The sequence below is a fragment of the Chiloscyllium punctatum genome, chromosome 24 (assembly GCF_047496795.1).
Source record: "Chiloscyllium punctatum isolate Juve2018m chromosome 24, sChiPun1.3, whole genome shotgun sequence".
NCBI lineage: Eukaryota > Metazoa > Chordata > Chondrichthyes > Orectolobiformes > Hemiscylliidae > Chiloscyllium > Chiloscyllium punctatum.
In genome coordinates this window covers 88479519-88497523 of record NC_092762.1, presented here as the reverse complement: position 1 = coordinate 88497523, position 18005 = coordinate 88479519, and the positions used below count along the sequence as shown (strand labels likewise).

The following is an 18005-nucleotide window of genomic DNA, read 5'->3' as shown; positions in this document are numbered from 1 at the left end:
TAACTGTCAGATTTTTGAAAGTTCGCATTTACACAGCTCTTTCAGGTAGCACACTGTGGCTCACAACTCAGTTCGGAAAGAAAATTCTCTCTATTCCCCCACTGCTTCTTTTGTTGATTATCTCAAATTTGGGACCAACCTTCCTGTTGTCACTCTCACTGTTTTTCCCAAGTGGTATTCATCGAGTCATAAGAGATATACAAAACGAAAACTGACCCATTGGTCTAACTTGCCCATGCCCATCAGATATCTTAAATTAATCTAATCCCATTTGCCAGCATTTGGCCCATATCCCTCTAAACCCTTTCTATTCATATATCCACCCAGATGCCTGGCAGCTCATTCCGTACATGTACAACCCTCTGCATGAAAATGTTGCCTCTTTAGTCCTTCTTAAATCATTCCCCTCTCACCTTAAACCTACATCCTCTAGTTCTGGACTCCCCCACCCCAGGGAAGAGACTTTGTCTATTTATCCTATCCATGCCCCTCATGATGTTATAAACCTCTATAAGGTCACCCTTCGGCCCCTGATGCTCCAGTGAAAACAGCCCCAGCCTTTTCAACCTGTCCCTATAGCTCAAATCCTACAACCCTGACAACATCCTTGTAAATCTTTACTGGACCCTTTCACGTTTCACAACATCTTTCCGATAGGAAGGAGACCAGAATTGCATGCAATATTCCAACAGTGGCCTAACCAATGTCCTGTACAGCAACATGGCCTCCCAACTCCTGTACTCAATATTCTGACCAATAAAGGAAAGCATACCAAACGCCTTCTTCACTATCCTATCTACCTGCGACTCCACTTTCAAGGAGCTATGACCCTGCACTCCAAGGTCTCTTTGTTCACCAACACTCCCTGGGACCTTACCATTAAGTGTATAATTCCTGCCCTGATTTCCCTTTCCAAAATGCAGATCCTCACATTTATCTAAATTAAACATCACCTGCCACTCCACAGCCCATTGGCCCATCTGATCAAGATCCTGTTGTACTCTGAGGTAACCTTCTTCACTGTCCACTACATCTCCAAATTTGGTGTCATCTGCAAACTTGCGAACTATACCTTCTACATTTACATTCAAATCATTTATATAAATGACGAAAAGCAGTGAACCCAGCACTGATCCTTGTGGCACACCAGGCCTCCAGTCTGAAAAGTAACCCTCCACCACCACCCTCTGTCTTCTACCTTCGAGCCAGTTCTGTATCCAAATGGCTAGTTCTCCCTACATTGCATGTGATCTAACCTCACTAACCAGTCACCCATGGGGAACCTTGTCAAACGCCTTACTGAAGTCTATATAGATCACATCCACTGCTCTGCCCTCATCAATCCTTTTTGTTACTTTGTCAAAAAATTCAGTGAAGTTAGTGAGACATGATTTCCCACACACAAAGCCATGCTGACTATCCCTAATGAGTCCTTGCCTTTCCAAATACATGCAGATCCTGCCCCTCAGGATTTCCTCCAACAATTTGCCCACCCTGATGTCAGGCTCACCGGTCTATGGTTCTTTGGCTTTTCCTTATCACCTTTCTTAAATAATGGCACCACGTTAGCCAAGCTCCAGTCTTCCGGCACCTCACCTGTGACTATCAATGATATAAGTATCTCAACAAGGAATCCAGCAATCACTTCCCTCGTTTCCCACTGGGTTCTAGGGTATACCTCATCAGATCCTGGGGATTTATCTACATTTATATGCTTTAAGATATCCAGCACTTCCTTCTCTGTAATATGGACATTTTTCAAGATGTCACCATCTATTTCCCCACATTCTATATCTTCTATGTCCACCTTCACAGTAAACACTGATACATAGGCTGCCTTGCTGATCTTTGAGTGGCCCTATTCTCTCCTTAGTTACCCTTTTGTCCTTAACGTATTTATAAAAACCCTTTAGGTTCTCCTTCACCCTATTTGCCAAAGCGATATCATGTCCGCTTCTTGTCCTCCTGATTTCCCTCTTAAATATACTCCTACTGTCTTTATACTCTTCCAGGGAGTCACTCAATTTTTAATGTTTGTACCTCACATATGCTTGCTTCTTATTCTTGACCAAAACCTCAATTTCTCTGGTCCTACACCTACATTCCCTCCACCCTAACAGGAACATAGTGTATCTGAACTCTCTTTATCTCAATTTTGAAGGCTTCTTATTTTCCAGCCATCCTTTTATCTGCAAATATCCACCCCCAATCAACTTGGATAACTACTGATGCCTCAACCTGTAGCAATCAGGAGGAGGATTCGTTGTCCATGTTGAACATGATTCCATGAGACTTTATGGAGTCCACAGTTAGGGCAACTCCTTCCTGATTATATAGCATTGTACTGACACCTCTTCTCGGCCTATCCTTCTGGAGGGACTGGGGATGGTGGTGATGTCATCTGGGATGTAGTCTATAGAGTAAGTGTGGCTATATCAGGCTGTTGGTGGATTAGTCTGAGACACAGATCTTTTAGTTTTAACACTAGCCCCCAGATGTTAGTAAAGAGCGTGCAAGGTGACAGGGCTGCTTTGTCATGGTCATTTCTGGGTGCCTCAGCCAATGACAATAGTCCGGTTTCATTTCTGTTTCAAGTTTGCAGCAGTTCACACTACTGAGTGGCTTGCAAGGCCATTTCAAAGGGTACACAAGAGTCAACCCCATTGCTGTGGGTTCAGTGGAGCCCAGGTAACCACAGCTAACTTATTTCCTGAGAAGGATCTTAGAGCAGATTGCTTTTGCTACAATTAACAATTACTACCTTTTTAAAACTGTAAAATGTCTAACTGAATTAAAAATTCACTATCTGCCATAGTGGGATTTAAACCAATGTTCTCTGAACATTAAGCTGGGGCACTGAATTACTGCTCCTGTGACCTTATTACGACATCACACTCTTCCTTCCATTATATCAGCTCTTATCCTGCCTTCTCAAATGGATTCCATCCTTTCCAAGGCCATGGATCCTTCCGATGTATGGACCTATACCTGGACATGCCACTCCGATTGGGGCCCAAGCAACGAGCTACTTGGGTACAGGACGGCTTCTGTGCTTCTGAAGTCAGTTCTATAATGAATGCAGTCTTACTTTAAACTTCTCAACACCCCCTGTCTGTTTCGAAAGTTTGTGTACATATATATCCCCCAGTCTCACTGTTTCTTGCTGCCGTTTTAATATTGTCTGGATGTAGAAGATCACTTGAGGATGAAGAAACCAATGCTCCAGTGCAATCAGTGAACTCACTCTGTCAAAGAAGCTGAACTCTCGCAGGGTGCCATGCTTGCCTGCAGAGGCTAGGGACCGATCCTTCACGCTTGACAACTTGAGCTTTTTCTGAAAATCATTTGTTTGAAGAAAGACAGAGATGTGATTGAAAAATAAACAGAGCACTCAGTAAATGCTGCAACACTTGAGCAATTGTTGCCATGTGTTCAAACACACTCTCTACCTGAGCAAATGGAGAGGAATCCAGAACTGAAACGGAGTTGTGAGCTGAATATATAGAAGTAACAGCTAACCCTGGGAATACCTCATGATGATGTGGAGTAAACAAAATAAAGTCATCACAACAATTCACTGCAATTAGTTGGTAGCAAACCTGAAGTAAAATCGTCGCTACAGCAAAGTATCCCAAACAACCTGGACACATTTATCCTGGATCAAACAAAACTGTACTTAATCCTGTGCTGTCCCTGTCCTGGGAATAGTTGATGGGGACAGTATTGGGAGAGCTTTACACTGTATCTAAACCCTGTGTTGTCTCTGTTCTGGGACTGTTTGATGAGGGGGTGGAACATTGTAATGAAAGCTTTACTCTGTATCTGAGCCTTGGACCTCAATCCCTCATCTTGAGGAGCACAAAATAAACAAATCATAAATCAGTCCTGGATTTCTAACTGCAGCCAGCCATCATTTCGAAGACGGACAGCCTGTGTTTCTGTGACAACTGATGAAAGTAGCTTCCCAACACATGCAATAGTTAGAGAGAGTGTGTTTACCTTGAGCGGAGGGGGCACCTGGGGTAGAAGTGCTGGTCTCAAGCGTTTCTTGCTTTGAGAGTGTTTTGATCCATCATCATCATCGACCATTTTACACTCATCCTTCTCAGATGCAGCGTTTCCAGTGAACTAGAAATCAAAAGAGAAACTTGGACATTCAGTACCTCAGTAATAGATATAGACTGCTGACCCTAGATGTATAACAAACTATTATCCCCCCTGCCCTATAAAGATAAGGCCTTTGATGCAGTTTCTCACAGCCTGACAGTCTTTTCATTCATTCACAAGTGGGCATCGCTGGCAAGGCCAGAATTTACTACCAATCACTATATGCCCTTGAGACAGTGGTGGGAAGCACTTTCTTAAAGCTAACTGAGTGCCCTGGCTCAATCATTTCAGAAGGCTGTAAGGTCCAATCACATCATCTGGGTCTGAAGTAAAGGTCTGACTGGCTTTGGACAGCAGAGTTCCTTCCCTAAAGGGGACTATAAACCAGATCAACTTTTTAAGATGGTATAATGACAGAACAGAACTCCAATGTATTTACTGTCTTTTTATTCAATGTTCAATCCAAATATATTTTTATTATAAAGGCAGTGCTACAGTAACTTAAAATAGGGAGAGACTTGACACAAAGAGAGGGTTAACAAAGTGAGTATTCCCCCCTCTGCTCCCTTCCCCACCCCCCAAACGTTACAGCAGCAAGCTACCCCTGGCAAATGTGTCTGTTGTTTTTGTCAGTTTTATCCTCCAAGAATATAAAAAACAACAGATTAAACAGTTACTGTAACACTAATCTGTCCATATTATTGGCCACATGTCCTAGTGTGTAGACTAGAGTGCTGTGAGGGTCACAGCTTTGACAACAACAATTTAAACACCCACATGCTGCAGATCATCTAAAGGAGAAGACTCATTCTGACTGCTGTCAGCCAGTTGAAGAGGAATGAGGAGATAGGCATTTCAATCAACCTCGAAAACCACAAATTTCAAATCAAATGGTCAACACCAGTACAATATAGTAAAGGCAGTACATTTTCATACCTGTTCCTCAAACTATTTCAAGACTAATATGCCTTTTTAAAACTTTTATCTTTTTATACTAACCTCTCATTTCTACTGTGTGTTACATCATTATTTCTCAAGTTTATGTTCCTTATAATTACCATTAATAATTAGTAATATTTTGTTAATTCAAAAAGGACTTGTTCCATTGGCTCCTTTTAAAACACAAGTTCACTTGTTCTGGGAAAAAGGGATGGGATTCTTTCTAAATGAATTTTATTTTGATAAACTGAGGAGTAGATGAATAACTATGGAGTGCCAGTAGACCTGTCCTCAACAGGAAGTTTAACAATTTGGGGAATACCATGTGGAACTGGAACAAGTTGGAGAACGTTGTTAGTTGTAACAAATGATAATCTGATCACTGTTAATGGCAATTGGTTTTTATGTTGGAGTTATCTTATGAATTGAATTTAAATTCTAATGCTGTCGTGGGAGTCCTTGAACTTGTGCTTCTAAATCTGGATCACTAATCCAATTGCATCGCAAATCTTTATTCTTGAGAATAACAATAGTTGAATTATTTCTCTTGTAGATGGCACCAGCAAGCATGCAGCACTCCTCAGTCTACTGTGGACATTGAACTCAAATATCTGGAGTGGCTTTTCAGCTGTCAACCTTCAGAGAGAAACTCTAATACAGATTCTGAACAAAACCCTCACATGTACAATTCAGTGTTTGACCTGAGCTGTCACATTTTGTATATTCCTATCGCTGTGCCTGATTGTCATGACAGCACAGTACTGACATTGACTTCATCAACACTTTACACACTATCTAACACTCTAGGTCACCTACAGAGATGTATTATCTGATACTCCACTCATATCAGTTCTAAGATCTTTTGATCTCTCTGCCCTTGATCTTTCTGCCTATAAACTCTGTGTGTGCACTGATAAACAAACACAAAGAGCAAAGAAAATGTACAGCCAGGAACAGGCCCTTCGGTCCTCCAAGCCTGAGCCGATCCAAATGTACTCTCTAAACCTGTTGGTCAATTCCTAAGCATCTGTATCCCTCTACTCCCCACCTACTCATGTATCTGTCCAGATGCATCTTAAATAAATCTCCCGTGCCTGCCTCTACCACCTCTGCTGGCAACGCGTTCCAAATGCCCACCACCCTCTGTGTGAAGTATTTGCAGCGTGTATCCCCCTTAAACTTTCCACCTCTCACCTTGAAAGCGTGACCTCTCGTTATTGAATCCTTCACCCTGGGAAAAAGCGTGTCTCTATCCACCCTGTCTATACCCTTCATGATTTTGTAAACCTCAATCAGGTCCCCCCTCAATCTCCTTTTTTCTAGTGATAATAAACCTAACCGACTCAACCTCTCTTCATATCTAGCACCTTCCATACCAGGCAACATCCTCGTAAACCTTCTCTGTACCCTCTCCAAAGCGCCCACATCCTTTTGGTAATGTGGCAACCAGAACTGTACACAGTATTCTAAATGTGGCCAAACCAAAGTCTTGTACAATTACCTGCCAGCTCTTAGACTCAATACCCCGTCCGATGAAGGCAAGCATACCATATGCCTTCTTGACCACTCTATCCACCTGTGCAGCAACCTTCAGGGTACAATGGACCTGAACTCCCAGATCTCTCTGCTCATCAACTTTTCCCAAGGCTCTTCCGTTTATTGTATAATTCGCTCTAGAATTAGACTTCCCAAAATGCATCACCTCACATTTGCCTGGATTAAGCTCCATCTGCCACTTCTCCACTCAACTCTCCAGTCTATCTATATCCTCCTGTATTCTCTGACAGTCCCTTATGCTTTCTGCTACTCCACCAATCTTCATGTCATCTGCAAACTTGCTGATCATACCAACAGTGTCCTCTTCTAGATTATTTATGTATATCACAAACAACAGTGGATTCTGGGTAATCCAAGACGGAGGGCGGGAAAAATTTCGGGCTGTAAGAGCTGCTCCCCTTTTTTGAGATATTTTAGGTGTTGGAGGTGATTTCCTCAAACTCCAGGAGTAGCAATTACTGTTTGTTTCGGAACTTTGGAAAAAAAAGTCAAAACAACAGCAGTTTTAAAGGGAGAAGAGCAGACAAAGGAAGCACATGGTGAGGTCAGTGCAGGAGAGAGAGAGAGAGAGAGAGAGAGGGAGAGAGAACCTGCACAGTTACCGCCTTTGCTGTTTGAATTTGTGTATCGCTGGACATCGGAGTGCATCTGGGAAAATTAACAAACAGTAAAATTCACAACTAATCTTGGAGGAACTGTTGGGCAAAGTTCACAGCACAGAATCAGATACGTTAATTGTTGTTTTAAGTCTGTCCAAGAGAGAGGCTGCAGTAGTGAGTATAGTGGATTCTTTCTTGATTATATGTTTTTAGAGATAAGTCTCTTGATTAAACTTAAAATATAAGCCATAGCTATTAATTTAACGTGGGGCAGTGTTTGTAGAGGAATAAGATGGTGTTATTTTCTGGGTCTGTAGATTGTGAAGGAGCAAAAATGGCCTTTGCAGTGATATGTACTTCTTGTCAGATGTGGGAGTTTAAAGAGATTTTAAGGGTTACTGCAGATTATATCTGCCATAAATGCTGTTGGATGCGAATCTTATCAGATCGAGTGGATTGGTTGGAGAGACAGATAGAAGCGATGAGGAATTTGCAGCAGCAACAGTATGTGATGGATGGCAGTTATAGGAAGGGGGGGAAAGTCTTAGATACAGTCATATAGATGGGTTAACTCCAGGAAGGGTAAGAGAGGTAGGCAGCTAGTGCAGGAGTCTTTTGTGGATATACCCATTTCAAACAGGTATGCTGTTTTGGAAAATGTAGGGGGTGAATGCATTCTCAGGGGAACGTAGCACGAGCAGCCATGTTTCTGATATTGAGACTGGCTTGAATGCAACGAGGGGTACGTCGGCTTCCAAGAGATCAATTGTGTTAGGGGATTCTCTAGTCCGAGGTACAGACAGACATTTCTGTGGCCAGCAGCAAAAAAGCAGAATGGTGTGTTGTTTCCCTGGTGCCAGGATCAAGGATGTCTGAGAGGATGCAGAATGTTCTCATGGGGGAGAGGGGCCAGCAGGAGGTCACTGTCCACATTGGAACCAACGACATTGGAAGGGAAAAGGTTGAGATTCTGAAGGGAGATTACAGAGAGTTAGGCAGAAATTTAAAAAGGAGGTCTTCAAGGGTAGTAATATCTGGATTACTCCCAGTGCTACGAGCTAGTGAGGGCAGGAATAGGAGGATAGAGCAGATGAATACATGGCTGAGGGGCTGGTGTATGGGAGAAGGATTCACATTTTTGGATCATTGGAATCTCTTTTGGGGTAGAAGACTTATACAAGAAGGACGGATTGCACCTAAATTGGAAGGGGACTAATATACTGGCAGGGAAATTTGCTAGAATTGCTTGGGAGGATTTAAACTAGTAAGGTGGGGGGGTGGGACCCAGGGAAATAGTGAGGAAAGAGATTGGTCTGAGATGGGTACAGCTGAGAACAGAAGTGAGTCAAACAGTCAGGGCAGGCAGGGATAAGGTAGGACTAATAAATTAAACTGCATTTATTTCAATGCAAGGGGCCTAATAGGGAAGGCAGATGAACTCAGGGCATGGTTAGGAACATGGGACTGGGATATCATAGCAATTACAGAAACATGGCTCAGGAATGGGCAGGACTGGCAGCTTAATGTTCCAGGATACAAATGCTACAGGAAGGATATAAAGGGAGGCAACAGAGGAGGGGGAGTGGCATTTTTGATAAGGGATAGCATTACAGCTGTGCTGAGAGAGGATATTCCCGGAATACATCCAGGGAGGTTATTTGGGTGGAACTGAGAAATAAGAAAGGGATGATCACCTTATTGGGATTGTATTATAGACCCCCCCAATAGTCAGAGGGAAATTGAGAAACAAACTTGTAAGGAGATCTCAGCTATCTGTAAGAATAATAGGGTAGTTATGGTAGGGGATTTTAACTTTCCAAACATCGACTGGGACTGTCATAGTGTTAAATGTTTAGATGGAGAGGAATTTGTTAAGTGTATACAAGACAATTTTCTGATTCAGAATGTGGATGTACCTACTAGAGAAGATGCAAAACGTGACCTAGTCTTGGGAAATAAGGCAGGGCAGGTGACTGAGGTGTCAGTGGGGGAGCACTTTGGGGCCAGTGACCATAATTCTGTTTGTTTTAAAATAGTGATGGAAAAGGATAGACCAGATCTAAAAGTTGAAGTTCTAAATTGGAGAAAGGCCAATTTTGATGGTATTAGGCAAGAACTTTCAAAAGCTGATTGGAGGCAGATATTCGCAGGTAAAGGGACGGCTGGAAAATGGGAAGCCTTCAGAAATGAGATAACAAGAATCCAGAGAAAGTATATTCCTGTCAGGGTAAAAGGGAAGGCTGGTAGGTATAGGGAATGTTGGATGACTAAAGAAATTGAGGGTTTGGTTAAGAAAAAGAAAGAAGCATATGTCAGGTATAGACAGGATAGATCGAGTGAATCCTTAGAAGAGTATAAAGGAAGTAGGAGTACACTTAAGAGGGAAATCAGGAGGGCAAAACGGGGACATGGGATAGCTTTGGCAAATAGAATTAAGGAGAATTCAAAGGGGTTTTACAAATGTATTAAGGACAAAAGGGTAACAAGGGAGAGAATAGGGCCCCTCAAAGATTAGCAAGACCTTTGTGTGGAGCCACAGAAAATGGGAGAGATACTAAATGAATATTTTGCATCAGTATTTACTGTGGAAAAGGATATGGAAGATATAGACTGTAGGGAAATAGATGGTGACGTCTTGCGAAAAGTCCACATTACAGAGGAGGAAGTGCTGGATGTCTTGAAACAGTTAAAGGTAGATAAACCCCCAGGACCTGATCAGGTGTACCCAAGAACTGTGTGTGAAGCTAGAGAAGTGATTGCTGGGCCTCTTGCTGAGATATTTGTATCATCGATAGTCACAGGTGAGGTGCCGGAAGATTGGAGGTTGGCAAACGTAGTGCCACTGTTTAAGGAGGGCAGTAAAGACAAGCCAGGGAACTATAGACCAGTGAGCCTGACCTCGGTGGTAGGCAAGTTGTTGGAGGGAATCCTGAGGGGCAGGACGTACATGTATTTGGAAAGGCAAGGACTGATTCGGGATAGTCAACATGGCTTTGTGCGTGGGAAATCATGTCTCACAAACTTGATTGAGTTTGTTGAAGAAGTAACAAAGAAGATTGATGAGGTCAGAGCAGTAGATGTGATCTATATGGACTTCAGTAAGGCGTTCGATAAGGTTCCCCATGGGAGACTGATTAGCAAGGTTAGATCCCATGGAATACAGGGAGAACTAGCCATTTGGATACAGAACTGGCTCAAAGGTAGAAGACAGAGGGTGGGGGTGGAGGGTTGTTTTTCAGACTGGAGGCCTGTGACCAGTGGAGTGCCACAAGGATCGGTGCTGGGCCCTCTACTTTTTGTCATTTACATAAATGACTTGGATGCGAGCATTAGAGGTACAGTTAGTAAGTTTGCAGATGACACCAAAATTGGAGGTGTAGTGGACAGCAAAGAGGGTTACCTCAGACTACAACAGGATCTGGACCAGATGGGCCAATGGGCTGAGAAGTAGCAGAAGGAGTTAATTCAGATAAATGCGAGGTGCTGCATTTTGGGAAAGCAAATCTTAGCAGGACTTATACACTTAATGGTAAGTCCTAGGGAGTGTTGCTGAACAAAGAGACCTTGGAATGCAGGTTCGTAGCTCCTTGAAAGTGGAGTCGCAGGTAAATAGGATAGTGAAGAAGGTGTTTGGTATGCTTTCCTTTATTGGTCAGAGTATTGAGTACAGGAGTTGGGAGGTCATGTTGCTGCTGTACAGGACATTGGTTAGGCCACTGTTGGAATATTGCGTGCAATTCTGGTCTCCTTCCAATCGGAAAGATGTTGTGAAACTTGAAAGGGTTCAGAAAAGATTTACAACGATGTTGCCAGGGTTGGAGGATTTGAGCTACAGGGAGAGGCTGAACAGGCTGGGGCTGTTTTCCCTGAAGCGTCGGAGGCTGAGGGGTGACCTTATAGATGTTTACAAAATTATGAGGGGCATGGATAGTGTAAATAGGCAAAGTCTTTTCCCTGGGGTTGGGGAGTCCAGAACTAGAGGGCATGGGTTTAGGGTGAGAGGGGAAAGATATAAAAGAGACCTAAGGGACAACGTTTTCACGCAGAGGGTGGTACATGTATGGAATGAGCTGCCAGAGGACATGGAGGAGGCTGGTACAATTGCAACATTTAAGAGGCATTTGGATGGGTATATGAACAGGAAGGGTTTGGAGGGATATGGGCTGGGTGCTGGCAGGTGGGACTAGATCGGGTTGGGATATCTGGTCGGCATGGACGGGTTGGACCGAAGGGTCTGTTTCCGTGCTGTACATCTCTATAACAGTGGCCCCAACACTGATCCCTGTGGAACACCACTGGTCACCTTTCTCCATTTTGAGAAACTCCCTTCAACTACTACTCTCTGTCTCCTGTTGCTCAACCAGTTCTTTATCCACCTGCTAGAACACCCTGCACACCATGTGACTTCACTTTCTCCATTTCTCTATTAGTGATCTCTCACTGCACCTGACAAAGGGGCGTCACACCAAAAGCTTGTGATTTCAAATAAACCCTGTTGGACTATAACCTGGTGTCGTGAGACTTCTGACTTTGTCCACCCCAGTCCAACACCAGCGCCTCCACATCAGAGAGAGAGAGAGTGAGAGAGAGAGAGTGCGAGACAGAGATAACATGTGTGAGATGATTTGTCATAAAATTGTTTTGACTTCCTTTGACTTCCTAGGCAGTTTTAAATCTCAATCAATAGAATAGTCATCCACAGAAATGAACTTTGGAGCAGAGAAGTACAACATGCAGGAACTGCAGGAACTGTCCTGTCTCATCAAAAAATTCACCTGCATTGAACTGCAAAACATACTGACAGCGAGCTCATTGCATCACAGTGACAGCGTTAGGAGGAAAGGCTTTTGATTTCAAACAAGAGCTGCACATCAGTTTGTAAACTTTTTTTATTCTTTCACTGGAAGGCAGTGTCTCTGGCTTTGGCAGCATTCATTGCCCATCCCCAATTACCCAGAGGGCAATTAAAAGTCAACCACATTGCTGTGGGTCTGGAGTCATATACAGGCCAGATCAGCTAAGAATGGCATTTTCCTGCCCTAAAGGAAATGAGTGTACTAGATGGGTTTTTCTGACAATCGATTCATGGTCATCATTAGATTCTTAATTCCAGGTATTTATTAAATTCAAATGTAACTTTCAGCTATGAAGGGGTTCAAACCTGGGTCCCCCGAACATTACCTAGGTCCCTGGATTAACAGTCCACCAATTACACTATTAGGTTATTGCTTCCCATTTAGGCAGGGTTGCCAAATGTCATTTAATGTTCAATTTCTGTTCAGTCCAGATTAATCCTGAAGGGTTGGCAATTGCATTGTTTCTATCTAATCCATTAGCATCAATTTCTTATTATGTATATTACAGCCAGGTGAGAAGGGGTGATTTGATTCCTACTCTAGTTCAATTCCTCCAAAAGTCTAAGTTTGAATCTTTAAATAAGGAAATGATATTGCCAATTCTATTTGTATCAAACTGTGTTTCGTTCAGTATCCGAAATTGGTCAGCCAGGCATCTAATAAATAATAATTAGCTTACTCATTCACAACAAATAAAACTTACTCAACAGAACATACAAAGATTGCTCACAAATGCTTTAACCAAGCATATGTATATAATCTGTATTTGAATATCCAAAATTATCACAAAACAAACATGGGTAACAAACTAATTCTGGTCAAATACCATACAGCACACGACTTAAAAATAATTAAGACAGGTACTACGGATTGCTTAACAACTCTCTCGGTATTAGTGACACTGTGTCATCAATCTCATCAGAACTTTACAAGAGATTCTGATACTTCTCTCTCAAAGATCTAGCTTTGAAACATCATCAAAAGTTCCTGTCATGGACTTAATGACTGTTCAGGTCCCAGTAATTTATTTCCCCTGAATTCTAGAACCTATACTCCAGCACTTAGCCTCAGGGTTATAGTTTATCCACGGACAGTTAACTTTACCAAACATCATACATGAACATCAACTAGCCACAAAAAGAATGATGCACTCTCACTAGTATCCTTACATACAGATGAGGAAGGACACCACTTTGACTGGGACAAGCCAAACAGAGACACGCATGAGAATTCCTAGAAGCATTGCATTCCAAATGGAACTCTATCAACAACCACATTGACTTGGACCTGATTTACCACCTTCTGAGAAAAAGAACAGGAAATAACATCCCCAACCAAAAAAAACTCAAACATATAAATAGAAAGCTGGAATCATCAGCAGTGCTTCATCCAGAGACTCACTGAAGACATTACCTAGTATGGTGACGAAATGTCTGAAAATGAATCCTCCAGCTCAGTGAGCAAACCTCCATCCAGAACTTTACCAAGCCGATACATACCCTTGGGTTCCTCCAAACTCTAACTTTCCTCAACTGTAACAAGCAAATGGTACTCATGGGCTCTCTTCAACTCCAATCTTTATTGCACTGAACTATTATTGGCTCATAAACTTATTTTGAACACTCCCAATGTGTCCAGGATTTCTCCTGACACTTACTGCCTGGAGTCTGCTAAAAATATTTATGCTCTCTGAAGCCAATTCTTTGTTTCATCCTCCTCTTGGTTCTAACTCTGACTATTCAGTGACTCCTGAACTATTCCGAGTGACTGATTAAAAACTTCACAATGAGCCCCACTGTCACTGGGCAACTGAACACACCAACCAGTAATGGAACACACCATCCCAAATGGTACAATAGTCACAGTTTGCTGACTTATATAATAAAAATGGAGACATCAGGACAACGGATTTCAACAGACGTACCAGAGATCGCTTGGCATCTGGGAGAAACTGGCCAAACTCAGTCAGCAAATCCTCCTGGCCTCTGAACAAGTTGGCAACTTTCGCAAAGACTTCGTCCTCGGTCATGCCGCAGTAAGGCTTTCCCTTGGTATCCTTCACTATCAGCTGCTCCTTCTAACAAGGACAGAAGATACATGGTGACATAAGAATTGGTCACTCCCTGCAAAGAAAACCTTTAAGGTTACAAGAATCATTTCTCACCCTGGAGTGACACATTTCACTCCTTCCTCCATCTAAGCTTTCTCACAGTCAAATGAACATTAAAACATTCAGCCTGCGATTCAATATAAAGATGGTCAATTAGTCATTTCAATGCATTTTCCACATTATCATCATATTCCTTTATGTCACTGGTACTTAGAAACCTGTCAATCTCAAACACACCCCTTTTAGTCTCTTTTTTTTTCATTTGTTCGCATGATGGGGTGTTGCTGGCCAAGCAGAAGTTATGGCCCATCCAGCAGGTAAGAATCAATTCACATTGCTGAGAGTCTGAAGTCACATGTAAGCTGGAGGGTAGATTTCTGTCCAAGGGTCAGCGCTGAGGGAGTGTCGCGCTGTCCTAGGGTTAGGATGGCAAATTTCCTCAGGTTAAGATTTCCCAGATGGGTTAGTACGACAATTAACACGAGTTACAATTCGGCCAGTTCTCTACTCCAGGTTATCATTGGTGATCAAAATTGACCATCTTCCACGGTGGGATCAATCCCGCATTCCCAGAACATTAGCCTGGGTTTTGGATTACTACTCCTGTGACATTACTACATCATTACCTTCTAAGTACAAAGCTCTCTAGTTCCCTCTATAAACCTCTCCAATCTTCACTCTCTCTCTTTTAAAACTGACCTCTTGGAGCAAGTGTTTGGACACTTGTCCTAATGTCACCTGAATGTGGATCAGAGTTTGGATTTGCATTATAATTACCCACAGGAAGTTTTCGTTACAGCATTTTAAAGCTACTTTAGAAATACAAACTGTTACAGCGATGTAACTATCGTAAAACTGAAACCACTTTCTTTGATCTTTACCTGATAGGTATGCAGAATCTCCAGAAAGGATTTGTAGACCTCAGGACGTTCCAGGTATCGGTTTTTGATTTTATTCACGTAACTGATTGCGTTGTCGAACTCCACAGGATGTGGATCATTGGAGGATGGATCATCATGGTGATCCAAGACCCGTGCAGTCGGTTCCTCCCGGATCACCCGGCGTTCCGCACTCTCATCCTTGTGGCCCATTAGGGGCGTTTGAGATTGAGCAGGACTGGATCGGCTCACTGGAGTGATGGCAGCGGCAGCGGGACTGGTAGGAGTGGCAGACGCATGTTCATGGGCTGCTTCAGCTAGCAGCTGACAAAGAGACAGAGAAAGCAAACTCAGTCTGGACCATTAAATCATCTGACAAACACCAGGAGTATTTACCGCTATGGACTGAGGAGGAAAAGTGATGGATGACTAGTGCTGAGGGAGCGCTGCGCTGTCGGAGGGTCAGTGCTGATGGAGTGCCGCACTGTTGGAGGGTCAGTGCTGAGGGAGTGCCGCACTGTTGGAGGGTCAGGGCTGAGGGAGTGCCGTGCTGTTGGGAGGGTCAGGGCTGAGGGAGCGCCGCGCTGTTGGGAGGGTCAGGGCTGAGGGAGCGCCGCGCTGTTGGGAGGGTCAGGGCTGAGGGAGCGCCGCGCTGTTGGAGGGTCAGTGCTGAGGGAGCGCCGCATTGTCGGAGGGTCAGTGCTGAGGGAGGGCCGCACTGTTCAGGGTCAGTGCTGAGGGAGGGCCGCACTGTCGGAGGGTCAGTGCTGAGGGAGCACCGCACTGTCGGAGGGTCAGTGCTGAGGGAGTGCCGCACTGACGGAGGGAGCGCCGCATTGTTGGAGGGTCAGTGCTGAGGGAGTGTCGCATTGTTGGAGGGTCAGTGCTGAGGGAACGCTACACTGTCGGAGGGTCAGTGCTGAGGGAGTGCCGTGCTGTTGGGAGGGTCAGTGCTGAGGGAGCGCCGCACTGTTGGAGGGTCAGTGCTGAGGGAGCGATGTGCTGTTGAAGGGTCAGGGCTGAGGGAGCGCTGCGCTGTCGGAGGGTCAGGGCTGAGGGAGCGCTGCGCTGTCGGAGGGTCAGGGCTGAGGGAGCGCTGCGCTGCCGGAGGGTCAGGGCTGAGGGAGTGCGGCGAGGGTCAGGGCTGAGGGAGCGCCGCACTGTCGGAGGGTCAGGGCTGAGGGAGCGCTGCGCTGTCAGAGAGTCAGTGTTGAGTGAGTGCCGCACTGTTGGAGGGTCAGTGCTGAGAGAGCGCCACGCTATTGGAGGGTCAGTGCTGAGGGAGCACCGTGCTGTTGGAGGGCCGCGCTGTTGGAGGGTCAAGGCTGAGGGAGCACTGCGCTGTCGGAAGGTCAGTGCTGAGGTAGCGCCGTACTGTCGGAGGGTTAGGGCTGAGGGAGCGCCGCACTGTCGGAGGGTCAGTGCTGAGGGAGTGCCGCAGTGTCGGAGGGTCAGTGCTGAGGGAGCGCCGCACTGTCGGAGGGTCAGTGCTGAGGGAGCGCCGCACTGTCGGAGGGTCAGTGCTGAGGGAGTGCCGCACTGTCGGAGGGTCAGGGCTGATGTATAATGATTGCTAACCAGGAAACAGCAGAGGGGTTCAATAAATAATTTCCATTCATTTTCATTGTAAAAGACACTCACAACATTCCAAAATTATTAAATCTTCATGGGACAAAAGGTAGATAGAAAATAAATACAGTAACTGTCACTAGAGAAAAGTGACAGAGAAATTGGGCTAAAGTCTGATAAATCCCCTGGACTAATTGGATGCATCCTGAGATATTAAAGAAAATTATTTTCTCCTTCTTCGAGGGAAGGGAATTTGTTGAATTCTTTAGTGCAGAGTGCTATAGAGTCTAGATCATTTATGTATATTTAAGGCTGAGACAAACAGAGTTTTAAATCAGTAAGGGAATGAAGGATTATGGGGACAAAAGCTGGAAAGTGGAGGTGAGGATCACCAGGTCAGCCATGATGCCACTGAATGCCAGAACACTCAATGGGCTGAATGGCCTGCTTCTGCTCCTATATCTTATGATGTGGAACACTACCCACAAGCGGAATGAATCAATGATTTCAAAAGGAAATTGGATGGGCACTTGAGGGAAATAAACTTACAGGACCACAGCTAGTATGGACTTGAGAGGCTGAATGGTTTCCTTCTGTTCAATAAATTACTCAATGAATGGCCCTTCCAATGTGAGTTTTTTAATAAGGGACAGCATTCAGCTAATTATTCAGGAGGAAGTTCATCACACACAAAAAATTAATTCAGTGTGCATACCTGAGTCTCAGCCTGTGTGGGTCCATGCACGCTCACTGCTTTGTTTTTCTGGATCTCTATCCTGTAACCGGGTGGCAGGAAAGCATTGAAGCCCAAAATAAGGTCAGGGTGACCCTGGAACAGGCGTGAAACCCTGTCAATCACACCAGGTGTATCAATGCTGCAATCCAGAACAAGAAACACTTAGCAACATGATCAAGGTAGTTCCAAAGTGACTGGTACGACACAGCCATCCAATGCCAATCACAGCTACTTAAACCATCCAAACTCTTACATAAAGGCCTTATTTTTTCATGCCAGTCTGTATAGCTCACCAGCTCTCAATACCTGATCTGCAGCTACCGCCTGCTCCATCATTCAGAGAGAGAGACAGGGAGCTGTGGCACTGAGGAGCTCAAACATTAATGAACAGGTGGTCATTCAGCCCCACAACACATTGGAGTTGAACTATAGATCAACCATAATTATTCACCTTTACTCTGTAAATTTCAATCTCCATATCCAATTAAACAGCTGTGTGCTGTGGCTCAGGTGTTGGCATTCTTGGCTTTGAATCACAAAGTCACAGAATTCAGTCTCATTCCAGAAATCCAACATAGTTTTTGCATGGGGAATGGAATGTAAAAGTAGACATGCAATACTGAACATCTGGTCTACTGTGTACAGTTTTGGTTG

The 18005-nt window shown here is 44.1% G+C and overlaps 1 protein-coding gene across 4 annotated transcripts in view; it reads right to left on the bottom strand.

The window, feature by feature from the left end:
- The window catches only part of sin3b (SIN3 transcription regulator family member B), a 60350-nt gene that overhangs the window by 26844 nt on the left and 15501 nt on the right, over positions 1–18005 (bottom strand). For all 4 annotated transcript variants that reach the window (XM_072594480.1, XM_072594478.1, XM_072594479.1 and 1 more), the window contains 5 exons: positions 17331–17490; positions 15050–15370; positions 13983–14135; positions 4000–4128; positions 3245–3334 (listed from right to left, as the gene is read on the bottom strand). In XM_072594480.1, coding sequence (XP_072450581.1) covers positions 3245–3334; positions 4000–4128; positions 13983–14135; positions 15050–15370; positions 17331–17490 — 853 coding nt within the window. The remainder of the gene's footprint in view (positions 1–3244; positions 3335–3999; positions 4129–13982; positions 14136–15049; positions 15371–17330; positions 17491–18005) is intronic.